The sequence below is a fragment of the Populus alba genome, chromosome 13, assembly GCF_005239225.2.
Source record: "Populus alba chromosome 13, ASM523922v2, whole genome shotgun sequence".
NCBI classification, from domain to species: domain Eukaryota; kingdom Viridiplantae; phylum Streptophyta; class Magnoliopsida; order Malpighiales; family Salicaceae; genus Populus; species Populus alba.
Window position 1 is genome coordinate 16,331,662 of NC_133296.1, and position 13,715 is coordinate 16,345,376.

A 13,715-nucleotide genomic window follows, 5' to 3' on the forward strand; every position below is an offset into this window, starting at 1 on the left:
GTCTACTGGATAGACGTTGGAGAATCTTCGTTTTTTTTTTCCAAAGTCTTAATTTCGAAGCTAGTATTTAATTTGAGAACTTTTTTCATAAATGCATCCGATTGATATAACTTATATGTTCCTGAAATATTAAAAATTTAATGATTTGTTTTTTTTATGATCTTAACTAGAGGTTTATATAATCGTTAACTTTAAGGTTTGTAGAATTAGTTAATGTGTGCACAAACTGGTTTGAATATCTATATTAATAATATATAAAAAAAACATGATGTTAAATTAGTTTGGGAGCATTTTAAATTATGAAAAAAATGAGCAGATTCTTGTATTAATTTGTGTAGCCCTTGTCCCCGTAAATTGGACCTGTTGAGTGTCGGAGGGTTTAGTTGCTTGTCTCATGACAACGTAGCTTCGGCCATTGGAGCTTGCCATTTGATACAATCTTCCCCCTTCTCTTTACATTCTTGAAATAACTTTTCAATTCGAGGTGGGGTAGCTTAATACAATGAAACATATACACATAAAAAAAAAAAAAAAAAAAAGCTCATGTCCATTCCATCACGTCGTGTCCTCCAGTACGATTGGGCGCGCGCTTTCCCATCTGCCCTTTGAAAGACAATTTATTTAAACACACCGTATTGGTACAAATATGTTTTTAAAATTATTATAATAAAAACTTAATTTTAATCTATATAAAAACTATTATGAACAAGTTTATTGAAGAATAACAAAAAACACTAAGCCAATCAAGCATGTGTTAATCACTGACGTGCCAATGAGCATGTCCACGCAGCGAATTAAATTCCCTGAGCGGCGCATTTAGATCTTAACACAGCGATTAAAGAGACTTGTTCCCTTCCTCTGCATCCTGGGTTCAAATCTCACCGTGCACGCCTGTCATCCCCGCGGTGCCTTACATGCTCACTGGATTTGCAGGATATTCAATGAGCCGTGGGATTAGTCGTGGTGCGTGTAAGCTGACCCGGACACCCATGTAAATAAATAAATAAAAATTCGCTGAGCGGCAACGAATCAAACAAGCCTTTCTTCACAAGGAATTGTATGCTAAAACAGCTTTTCATACCATCCTATTTAAAATCCCAGGAGATTAGTTTAATGGTTAATTACATTTATTTTTTTATGATTTTTTAGATTGAAAATTTTAAATTAATATAAATAAATTCATTTAAATGCACCATGTCGATAAGTGGTGTGTTTTTTTAAATTGTAATCATTTCACGTAGAAGAACTGAACATCAATTACTATTTAAACTTTATGTCCTTGACACTGAAAAAACAAATCCTATGTATGCAACATGGAATAATAAATATTTATCAGGTAACAATTTGCATATAATTATGATATTCACTTTATTTAATCAATACTGCAGCAATGAATTAAAAGCCATCATTAAGCTCTGATTTCACTTCTTTAAAAAAAAGAGAGATAAATATGACCTGAATCGAAAATGATCCAACACGGCCCACTGAAACGTTGGGCCTGAAAACAGATTAGGCTTCAAAATACCCCCCTTCAAAACCAAAACCATCTCTCTCTCTCTCTCTCTCTCTCTATCTCTTTTATTTCCTCCTTCCACTTCGCTGAGTCACTCTGTCTTTACTGCTCGAAAAACGATGTCGTATATTCCTCCTCACCTGAGAAACTCAAGCTCAACCGCCACCATTTCTACTTCTAGAGCTCACGCAGTTCCTCCAACTGACACCAACGATCACCCTAACCTCCCTCATTCCTCTTCGAATTTCAACACCTCCTCCTCCACCACATTCGCCTCACCCTCGCGTCGGAGCTCTGGCGCCTTCTCCCGAACTATCTCCGTTCCTCAACCTGTTTTTCCTAACTGGACGCCCTCCGACCGCGTCCTTCGCTTCAATCCCGATCAGGTTCACTTCTTCTTCAAGTTTTTATTTTTGCTAATTTAAGTTGTTATTGAACTAAAATATGCTTTATTTATTAGTGATCTTTTCTCTTTATTTCGAAAAAAATAAAAAAAATTCAATTCGTTAATTAAATAAATACTTGATTGAGACTGTAATGATAAATGCAGATTGCAGAAATTCGGTCTCGGCTTAATATAGATGTTAGTGTTGCTTCGGGTTCACCTCTTGCACCTGCAGCTATTGAATCATTTGAAGATATGGTAAATTCTTTTTCTTTTTTAATTTATTAATATTTTTTTTATTTATTACGGAGTAATTTGTGAAACTGAAGAGGTTTTGTAAATATTTGTTAGTGTTTACATCAAAGTATCATGAAGGATATTGCACATCATGAGTATACGAGGCCGACTTCAATCCAGGCTCAGGCAATGACAGTTGCACTTAGTGGAAGGGATTTGCTGGGTTGTGCTGAAACCGGTAGTGGCAAAACTGCCGCATTTAGCATTCCTATGATACAGGTGATTAGATTAATGCTAAAAGCCATGCTTTTGGTAGATGTGTTCTAGGGGTATTGCATTTGTTTGTGTAGTTTGATTGGGATTTTTCATATTTTGATCTGCAGCATTGCTTGGCTCAACCTCCTGTTCGGCGTGGTGATGGACCATTGGCATTGGTGCTGGCTCCTACAAGAGAACTCGCTCAGCAGATTGAAAAAGAGGTGTGGTAGCTGCTTTCCAGCAGTAGAGAGCAATAATATACTCATGGATTACATCTGTTGCTCCGGTCATCTTTTATTTATATTTTTCATTTATAGAAATTATGGAGTATCGTCAATGAATGCAACTCTATGAAAATTCATCTTGAATTTGGTTATTTTTTAGAGTCAAGACAATTATCAACTTTATTTGTATTGATGGAACATATTTTCATGAGGTTTCTGTCTATACTTGAGTTTGTTCTGTATTACATGGGTTTGTTAGACATACTTGACAAGCACCGATATTGAGCTACTTTGTCATATCTCTCAGGTTAAAGGTTTTAGCAGATCTCTCGAGTCCTTTAGAACGGCAATCGTGGTGGGAGGAACAAATATTGCTGACCAGGTAAAAAATGCTGTGATCATTTGGCTTCTAATGGTTGATTGTAGTTTCTGGGTGCATTAAAAGACTAGAAATGATGGGTTATTATCCATGCCTGTTGCCTTGGAATTGTCTGCATGTGGTTAGGTAGAATAAAAGAAACTTTTTGCATGTTGAAGCTTCACTGAAATTCCATAACTTTGTGAGAATTGGAGTCCTATAACAGAGTTTCATTTTCTTTGCCAGCAGCTGAGAATGTCTCTCGATGCTCTGTTTTCTAGTATTATTATGGTAAAATGTGATTTTCATATAGTTTCCTAATACCTTTTTTTTTACGCTGCATCCCGTGACAGAGGATGGAGCTACGGGCAGGAGTGGATGTAATTGTTGCTACTCCTGGAAGATTAATCGATCATTTACAACAAGGAAACACTTCCCTTTCAAGAATTTCATTTATCGTCCTGGATGAAGCTGATAGAATGCTTGACATGGGGTTTGAACCACAGATTAGAGAGGTACATGATTCTGCAATTTGATGCTCAACAGTGTATGCACCATGCTAGTTATGCTCCCCTTTTCATTTCTGCTTTTTCTTGGTTGATGATCTATTACTGAATAAAATACGTACACTTTAAAGTTTAAAGCAGTCAAGATAGGTTTTGGTGACACAAACATGTTCACTAGAACTGCAACTTTATCCTTGTTTAACAAAAAGTTAAACAGGTAAGAAACCCCAGCTTCACAGCATTATAACTAACTCATTGATCTGCCCAACACTAAAGGGAGATATCTGAGTTTACCTTTCCGCGAGCATATGATGCAAATGCATGCGAGTGGTTGAATCTTTATATTTTTTAGATAAAGTTAGCACATGTGCTTGATTCTAATGCTTTCACTGCATCATTGTCATTTGAGTGGATTCTACAACTGCAGATAGAACAGTACTTCATATGACTAGTGTTATTACACTTGCAAGCATTGCAGTTATCTTCAACAAGAAGATGTATTAATCACTTCCATATTGTTTCAGGTTATGCGCAACCTTCCAGAAAAGCATCAAACTTTGCTGTTCAGTGCAACTATGCCTGTGGAAATTGAAACATTAACACAGGTTAGAGCTCCTGCTTATTTCCGTTTGTATTTACCCTTGAAAGCATGATATGATTCTTGCAAGAAGAGGAGAGTGGGGATAATTTAGAAGATATTGATGGATCCGTGCTTCATTTTCTTTAACAGCTATCATTTGAATCGAATCCTGGCCCATGGAGTAGAATATCTAATGTTAAACTTTTTCTTTGAAAAAAACTCAATGCCTGGAAATTGATATCCTTTTGACAGTAACCGTTTTCTTTCAAATTCATATTTTTATTACCCAAGGTGATTTTATTTCAGGTTTCTTCCATCTGAACTCGATTAATTTATGAAGCCATCTCATTTGGTGTATTTGTTTTGCTGTTAAGATGTACTTCGATCCTCCTTCCTGTTTTGTGTGTCTGCAAGTCCCTGGAAATAATCTTTTCAAAACTCAAACATGAGCATCTTCAGATAATGGTTTATTGTTTCCTTATGGTCAAATGTTGCTGGAAAACAAATACTATCCCAAAATTTGAATTGTTGCATGAAAATCACACTTTAAAGTACAATGTTGAATTTCATTCTTGTGATACTAGACACGGTCACTTTGATCTCATGGCTCTTCTTATCCTATTTTACTACTATTCTCTGTCATAATTGGTATGGTGTCTCATGGTTTCTCTGTTTCAGTGGTCTATATGTTTAGCTTTCAAATCATTCTAGCACCAGGATGAGTTTTATGATGGCATTCAAAGATCCTGCTGCAAATCATGTATTTGCTTTTACTATATTTTTGAAAAGAAGCCAACTATATTCTTTCCTCCCCTTTGCCTATCTGGCTGGTTTTGCTTGCAATTACTATCAATTTTGAGTTGAAAATCTTGAGATATTTCCTACTTATTAATATTAAGTTGTGCTGTAAGATTATATTGGCTACTTTACCCTGCCACAAAGAAGTTAATGTGAAAATCTCCTTGTTTTTATTCAATTTCAGGAGTACTTAACTAGCCCTGTGCAAGTTAGGGTAGGAAAAGTGAGTAGCCCAACTGCAAACGTGTCTCAAATTCTGACAAAGGTTTCTGAAAGCGAGAAGGTATGTTTCTTTTGGTGCATCAGTACAAGATATGTTGTTTCACATACAGTGTTGAAGGTTGGCTTTCTATTTATTGGTTTATGTGGACCTAGTATATAGTTCCTCATTTCTAAGCAGGCTTGTGCATCACAATTAGTGTCTTCATGCCATCAACTTCACTGCTGGTTTAGTCATTGCCACTTTGGTAACTGAAGCAATTTCATTATTTGTAATAGAGAGAACATTCTCGAGTCTAATCATCAAGATACAAGATACTGTTGCTCTCTGACTTGTGAGTGAGGAAACATTACAATGTTCTATCCTGTATTTTTGGAGCATATCCATTCTATGTCATCGTATATTTTTACCATAAATTATATAACTTGGATGGTTAAATTCTATAACTTATTTTTAAGGTAACATCTGTTCTTTCAAGTTTGTGTGACCCATCGATTAATCAAATTGGTATACTGTTGTGAAAGCATTCAATGTGGTGCAGATTGATTGCCTTCTAGCTCTGCTTGTGGAGGATGCTTCTCAGGCTGAAAGATCAAATCAACCTTTCCCCTTGACTATTGTGTTTGTGGAGAGGAAGGTACACCTCATGCTGTATATTTTTAATGCACTTTAAGTTATGTTTCTCTATTGTTATTTACACTACAATCTTAGGTAAAGTTTTGATACTTGAATATGGTCTGCATGTAGACAAGGTGCAATGAAGTTGCCGAAGCTTTGGTAGCACAAGCTTTACAGGCAGTTGCTCTTCATGGTGGTCGTAGTCAGAGTGAAAGAGAGGCTGCTCTGCGTGATTTTAGGAGGGGCTCTACTAGTATTTTGGTATTATGATTTATATTACTTAAGGACCTTGAGCACTTGCTTTTGGAAATGTTCATATCAGTATCGTCACATGTTTTAGATAACTCAGTTTGTGAGATTCCAAAGCTGTGTCGTGTTCAAGCTGTCTTACTTTCTTTGTTGAAGTTATCCAATGAATCAAATTTAATGCTCGTAATCACCGTCCCACTCTTTTGTCGTGTTCCCTCTCCCCATCCTCTATACACTTGTACTCGCTCTGTCACATATGCCTGTTTATCTTATTGTACTCTTCGATGTACCATCCTCTGGTGCCTTTTAATACAATTTACTATTTTTTTTCCTGAAAAAAAGAAAGAAAAAGTACCGTTTCTGATGTGCAGTAGATTTGTTCTATACTTCCTCCTTTGCTCCCTCTTCCCATTTCTTCTTTAGATTTCCTTTTTTACAAATTCAATATTGTCTATGTTTCTTACAGCAATCCATGTGCAGGTTGCCACTGATGTTGCATCTCGCGGATTGGATGTAACTGGAGTTGCTCATGTGATTAATCTGGATCTCCCAAAGGTATTTTTAGTGGAAACTTTTTTGATCACCTATTGCTAGATTAAATCCACGAACACAGCCTGGCAGTATTTCATTGATTGTTTTGTTGGAAAAACTCGGGAATCCTGCTTTGGTTTATGGATTGCCAGCCTTTCTTGTTGTTCACAATAGCATTGGTAGTGATCTTGATTATAGAAGTATCCTGAAATCTCATCTCGTGTTGAGGCTAACAAGAACCATGCCTTGAGGCACATCATGGTCAGCTTGCGGTCATGTAGTCTTTGTGATACATATCTTTAGCATTTCATTAGCCTTATCATTTCAGTTGCTATTAATTTCCTTCTGAAATAGCAAACCTGAAGCTTCAGTTATGGCTGTCTCAATATAGACAATGGAAGATTATGTGCATCGAATTGGAAGGACTGGCCGTGCAGGATCAACTGGCCAAGCCACTTCATTTTACACTGATCAAGATCTGGTACCTTCCTCACCTTATCTTATCTTATGCTCCTTTCCCGTAAATATGCCAGCCCTTCAATTTTTGACTGGTGTGCCTTCTTACTTTAGTTCCTCGTGGCACAAATAAAGAAAGCAATAGCAGATGTTGAGTTGGGGAACACGGTGGCTTTTGCAACAGGGAAGGTATTGGTTTTATTTTCTATATTTTCTTTCTGTAATAATATACTTGGATTGGTTGTGTTTCTATCACCTCACATTCTCTGCTCCACACGACTCTCCATGCAAACCTTTTCTTGTTGCGTGGAATGGAATTGCTATGTAGTTATTACATCCTGAATGATGTTTCGCTTTGTTATATTTCTTGTATTTTAACCGAGCTTAGTGCTGTTGATATTTAGACTGCGAGAAGGAAAGAGAGAGAGGCAGCGGCAGCTTTGCAAAAGGAAGCCAGGAATGATCCGTCCAAGGTGATGGGGCCCGCGTGTATAAACATCGAGGATAAGTATAGGTTCATGATAGCTCCTTCAATCATTAAAAGTGAGGGTGCAGCTGACAGTGCTTGGGATGATTGATTGATTGATGATGATCTATTTGGTGCCTTTTTAAAGAGCATTGATGATCCATGCTCAGGATTTCAAGATTTTTAAGGTTAGTGCGTGTGCGCGAGCGGGTGCATATAAGGGCGTGCGTGCATTTTCTGTACAATTACCCAAACTTGTGATATGCTGAAAGAAAAATGAATGTGTAACTTCCGAATTTGGGCGGGCGGCGAATAACAACTTGCTGAAGATGACACAAAGTCACGGAGGACTTGTTCCCTCTCCTTATCTCATTACGCCTTCTACATCATCCTACCGTAAGTAAGCTTGTTGTAAAAAGAGGACAGGCTGAATGATCTCAAAAGGGCTCGTAGCAGTGCTGCTTGTAGATTGCGCAAGTTGTACATCTTTAGAATTTTCTATTGAAAACTTTGTTGGGACTCAAATTTTTACCCTATTTTTGAAAAGTTTTCGAAAAAAAAACCTAGAACTAGCAAAAAAAAACAACAAAAAAATATGTTCTTGATGTTTGCACCGCTTTCAACATTCTTTTCATTGAGATCCTATGAGAGGTGGTAGCAGTGCTTTCCCTTTTTGCCTTGAAAGTCTAAAAATGAAAATGCCAGCAGCATTCTTCGTGGTTTTATGGATGCTCTTCCTAAGAAACTGCCAACACCTTCACTTTCTTTACAGCCAACATTTCATTCTCCTTGGTGGCTGCCTCATAGAGCTTTCTGATGGCCTTTCATTTATTAAGAATAGAAATCTTACCATAGCATAACCCACTTCAAATCTCTTTATGTGATTAGTACTAGAAGATTCAACAAAATTGGGTAGAAATTTTGCACAAAATAAAAACTCCATTTCAGGGATTAAAAGTAGAGGTAAAAATCAAGACCAACCCATCAAAAGAAAACAACATTGCTAGCAGGAGTAGGTTTGGAAAAACTTATCTACGAGAATCCTCAGCTACTTTTGATGCTCGAGGATTTCTTTTTATGGACCCCAAGACACAAGTCATGACAGTTCTCTTTTTATGTTTGCTACACAAACCAAAGAAATAACACAGGACTACTACAAACCATTAATAGTAGTAAACCTGGGCATCACTCAACTCAAGCTTGAGATATGTGAAGAAAGAAATAATATCTTGCATCATTACACTATTGAGTACCTGACCGGGTAGTGCAGTTGCATTGCAGCCACAACCTAAGTTATGTCGCCAAGACTGGAACTCTCTTATGCCCGACAAAAGCTTGTCTTAGCGTATGATAATCATTCCTGTAATGTTCAAGAGCGAGACACAGTTGCCTTATAGCCTCCCGTTTCTCTTCTGCCCCTTCCAGGATTACAAATCTTTGCCTCTCAACTTCTTCCTCCAGATCCTTAACTTTTGATCTTAGCACATCCATTAGTTTTCGTACCTCTTCAGCACCGGAAACCATCTTCACATGCTCCATGTGTAACTGTTGCAAATGCCTATCCATTTGATCAATCCGTTCATCTCTTGAAGTTACCTCCGCTTTAAGAGCAATAACTTTAACATTAAGCTCATCTCTCTCAGATTTTAAAACATCAAGGCTTTTATCCATTTTTTCTATGTGATTGTCTCTCTCAACAATGTCGTCCTTTAACTGCTGAATCTCACAATCAAGTCTTTGCTCCATTTCTGCTTTTTCAGCCTGGAACATCCTAATGTCATCCTCTAAGGAACGGCCACGTGATTCTTGCTCTTTCAGCTGCTCCTCCAAGCATGTCCTCTCCTCTACCAGTTTAGACATTTCAGCCTTAATCTGTGCTTTTTCTGGAAAAATCTTCTGCTCAGCATCAGAGACTGCTATTTTAAGATCTCTTGCCTCGTGATCCCGGTCGGAGAGACTACTTTTCAACCTGGAAATTCTTTCTTGCAGCTTGGAGACCTCCCTTTTTTCAGCGTTGAGCTTTTTTTTCAACGAATTTATCTCCTTGTGAGCCAATGCAAGTTCATCCTGCAAATTATTGATTTTATCAGAGGGCCCATCACCCTCAAGTTGCCCTTTCAAAGTAGTAATTTCTTTCTCTGAAACCTGAAGTCTCTCACTAGCAATCCTAAGTTCTTCCATTAGTGACTGAATCTTAGCATTGGAGTCAAAAGTTTCAGATTCTGACCCATCAACCCTTTCTTGAAGATGTGAAGCTTGATTTATCTCAGGTTCCAGCTCAGCCTCCCTTGTCATCGCCTTGCTCTCAGTGGACGATGCAAACTCAGACTGCAAACCTTCAGTGACCTCAGATGACCTATATTTTTTAAGCTCAATGTTCAATCTAGCAACCTCTTCTTCTGACACCTGTATTCTCTGATTTGCATTTGTCAGATCTCGCTCATACCCTGCAATTCTAGCAAGAATATCATCAAAATCCTCTTTTCTCACTCCCCTAAATGAGCCATCAACACTCTCATCTTGCTGCACCCGCAGCTTCTCTTTTGTTTCACGAAGCTCAATTTCTAAATCAATTATCTTCCTGGACAGTCCATGGTCACCGCTATTCCCTGATAGACTTGAGTAGTTGTTGACTGAAGAATCATCAGATTCTGATTCTGAATCTGTCAAAGTGGATGATTCATCTCCTTCTTTCTGGTGATGATCGCTACTACCACCGGAACCCAGAAAGAATTCAAACCCAGCAGCTCGAGGGCCAGATTTATGACGGCTCAGTTTTTGTTCATGCGCAGGAGAAGGTGGTTCGGAGACAATATCAGAAATTCCGGAGCCCTGGGATTGAAGATCTGATGGAATACTCCTCCTTAATTCTCCTGTCACGTGATCATAACGTTCAGCCAGAGATCGATACATGCGGTAGAACTCCTCTACACGAGAAATTAGTTCTGGTCTCTTCTGATAATACATCTCAGCCTTTTTAACAAATGAATCCCCATCATCTTCAATTAGCTTCAGCATCCGCTTAACGTTCTGGTCCATCTCTGCAGCAAAGGATTGTTTTCTTGTTTTTACTCTTGGCATTTTGGAAATGAAAATGATCACGGGAACTAAATTAAAATACCAAGTTTGGAAAAAAATAATCCTGTTTCAAAAGCTTGGGGGGTTTTTGGAATTAACCATACCAATCACTCAAGGTATTCCCATGTCGGAATCCCAATAAAAAAATCATTAGGAGCAATTGGCTATAACTAGCAAACATTCTAACCACCATTCTCTTAGAGATGAAAAAATAGAGAGGCAGATCCCCAAATATAGGCACCAAACAAGACACGGTATTAAACATGCATATTATTAAACATAAATGACTTTATAACTCGTGAACAGCAGCTCCTTATCGATATCTTCATGGATCAGGAGAGCAACATCCAGAGAAAACACCTTGGTTTCATAATTTATTGCATGTCCTTTTAACTTTTAAAACAATGTTTATCCTGTCTTTGGGAAGCATTATACTTAAATGTGTGATTTAGAAAAGGTGGCAAGGCACCACCATTTGGTTCCGTCTCTTTTATACATGTAATGCATGTGACATTTCTGCGCTACCAACAAAAGGGACAGTGAGAAATTAGTTGCTCACCCTCAAGATTCTCAATAAGCCACTTGGAATTTTTCGGACTGATATGACTATCCCACCACCACGAATGCGATTTTCTTGATTGTGATCTCTTAAAATTCTTAGACGGAACCTGAAATAGGAAGCGCATGATCAAGAGTACGAGTTACAAGACCAACTTGAGGAAGATTCAGTGGAACAGATGGCAAAGGGACTCCATAACAACATTGAAGTTGAACACTATCATATGTGAGCATACATAGAGAGTATGAATCACAGAATTCAGATCATGACATGGAATTGCAGGTTGCAAACCACTTTTGACATTGTGAAAGCAACTACAATCAATGTCAGCATGACAGATTAACATATTGAAGAGAATCATGGAAGCTAATAGGAGAAAGAGTGAACAGATTTTAATCAACATGAACAGAAATTAAGGCACAAATTGAATAAGAAAATCATTTCTTACCATAGAAGAAGCCATTTAGTACGTTGGAGGAAAAACGCAGGTCCAATCCAATGAATGTAAAAAGCCGATGTTGTATTGTTAACTAACCTGCCACACAATTACAAAGACAACTATTACATGGTGAACTAACCTTAGCAACTACACACACAAAACAAAGAAAAAAACCCTGAAAAACAACATCTTTTATAATAACAAAACAAAATCATTTAAAAGAAAGACAAAAGTTTCCTCCAATGTTGTCCATTGCATGAGACAGAGACGCCCATCTACTTGCTAAAATAAGCCAAAAGCAAAGTCCTTCCACAAGCGTCAAGAGAGAAGTGGTTGCTAAAAACTGCCCGTCCTCTAACTAGCTTTGAATTAAACGAAACAAATAACATCACTTCATCCATCTTTATGTATATGTGTGTGTTGATGGAATTCTGAGACAGTCGCCGCCACCGTCACCGGCCAAACATGTCCAATAGAATATTAATAAGATCCAAAAATGGGTCCACATGCATATCGGTGCAGAAGGGCGGGCCCCATTGAAGGAAGGTGGTGATTGATTGATGGATTAACTCACTCACACGCGCATGGAAAGCGCGGGTGACAAACCAGTTCCTCGAAAAGCTCTAAAAAAGAATAAATATCTTGAAATAATAAAAACAATTAATAAAAGCCGCGGGAAACACAACTGTCCATCCACGACTCCAATTGTCCAAACAAGAAGTCCAGCTACCTCCACGACTCCAATTGTCCAAACAAGAAGTCCAGCTACCTCCACGACTCCAATTGTCCAAACAAGAAGTCCAGCTACCTCCACGACTCCTTTGTCTTGAACAAAATCACTAAAATCTGTATAATTAATTAACTAATCCCTTAAATTGACCGCTACTCATCTAAAGTTTCTACATGAACTAAATTACGATTACCAGAATCGAAAATTCTTATTTCAGTTACATAAAGAAATGTTTTTTACCAAAAATATCTGTTCTATGATCATTTGAGAACTATTACATGTTGATTTTCAGTCCTTTAAAGGGATCAAGATCAAACCTTTATCCTTTTTCTTAAAAATAAGAGAAGATTTGAGTTTTTACAGTTGCATTTGATTTCAGTTATGGAAAAAAAAAATCAGCTGCTATTAGAATCAAAAGAATCACTGGATTTTAATGAAAGAAACTAATAATTCTCAATAAAATATCAAATTCAACAATTAATCTAGAAGCAGGCAGCACAACAACCACTATTACATCATAACACAAATCAGCTTATGCAATGAAAGAAAAACAGAAATAAAACAAAGAAAAATCAATCAAAGCAGCTACAAGAAAGAGAGAGCTTACAGAAGAGAAGAGAGGAGAACAAGGAGGAAAGCAAGATGCTTTCTTGTTTGTTGTTATCGGAAATGGCAGGGATGGTAAGTAGTGGTGGATGATCAGTTTCAAAAGAAAGAAGGAAAGAAATAATAGAGACAAATCTGATGAAATTGTATCGTCACTGACAAGAACCTCAGGCCCCCACAGCTAGAGAGAGAGAGAGTTATTACACCATTACAGTGGTGGAAGAAGATGGGAAATGATGGCAACCTTTATAAATCTGGTTTCCCACATGGATTTCCATAAAAAGTCAATACACTTTTGCTACACATGGGATGGAATATTATTATTAATTAATGCTATTAATTTTTCATTGTCTATTAAATTTCAATTCATCATTCCCATGTATTTTGAGAAATTCCAATCATTCTTTCCAAGATTAAATAAAAAAATAAAAAAATGATACAATACCGATTATTAGTATTTGTGCATCAATTTTAATTGCAAAAAAAAAAATGTGCCGTCCCCTTTTGTTCTTTTTTACAATTTACATCAATTATTAAATTTCTATAGACTATAATCATTGCCAGATTAGCTGTTACTGTTTTTTCCTTTCTCTCTTCAAAAAATGGAGATGCTGATTTTAGTGAATTTAATGTTTTTGATCAGTATCGTGGAATCCAGTTTTTTTTTTATTAAATATAGTTATTATTGGTTTGAAATATAAATAAAGAACTCCACTTTTCAAATTTAGTTGGTTTCCACTAACTTTGTATGTTAAGAGGATATGCCATTTTTCTCAAGTTATTTGATTATGTTTGACTTTGTATATATATATATATAATATATATATATATATATATATATATATCAACAACATCTTTAAAATTTCCAAATCAATTCAAAACTTTTAATAAAATAACAGTATTA

General features: G+C 36.9%; 2 protein-coding genes across 2 annotated transcripts; one reads left to right on the forward strand and one right to left on the reverse strand.

Moving 5' to 3' along the window:
* Window positions 1-1,554: 1,554 nt before the first annotated feature.
* LOC118054036 (DEAD-box ATP-dependent RNA helicase 20) lies at window positions 1,555-7,924 on the forward strand. Its single transcript, XM_035065472.2, has 14 exons — window positions 1,555-1,899; window positions 2,064-2,156; window positions 2,250-2,414; window positions 2,519-2,614; window positions 2,925-2,999; window positions 3,329-3,490; window positions 4,006-4,086; window positions 5,044-5,142; window positions 5,621-5,716; window positions 5,827-5,958; window positions 6,427-6,501; window positions 6,869-6,958; window positions 7,048-7,122; window positions 7,338-7,924. The coding sequence occupies exons 1-14, from the start codon at window positions 1,633-1,635 to the stop codon at window positions 7,509-7,511; spliced, it is 1,680 nt and encodes a 559-aa protein (XP_034921363.1). The 5' UTR covers window positions 1,555-1,632; the 3' UTR covers window positions 7,512-7,924.
* Window positions 7,925-8,318: 394 nt separating this feature from the next.
* LOC118054035 (protein NETWORKED 4A) lies at window positions 8,319-13,021 on the reverse strand. The gene is made up of 4 exons (XM_035065470.2): window positions 12,813-13,021; window positions 11,485-11,571; window positions 11,037-11,145; window positions 8,319-10,440 (listed from the first exon to the last, which is right to left on the reverse strand). The coding sequence occupies exons 2-4, from the start codon at window positions 11,497-11,499 to the stop codon at window positions 8,693-8,695; spliced, it is 1,872 nt and encodes a 623-aa protein (XP_034921361.1). The 5' UTR covers window positions 11,500-11,571; window positions 12,813-13,021; the 3' UTR covers window positions 8,319-8,692.
* Between the last annotated feature and the right edge of the window lie 694 nt (window positions 13,022-13,715).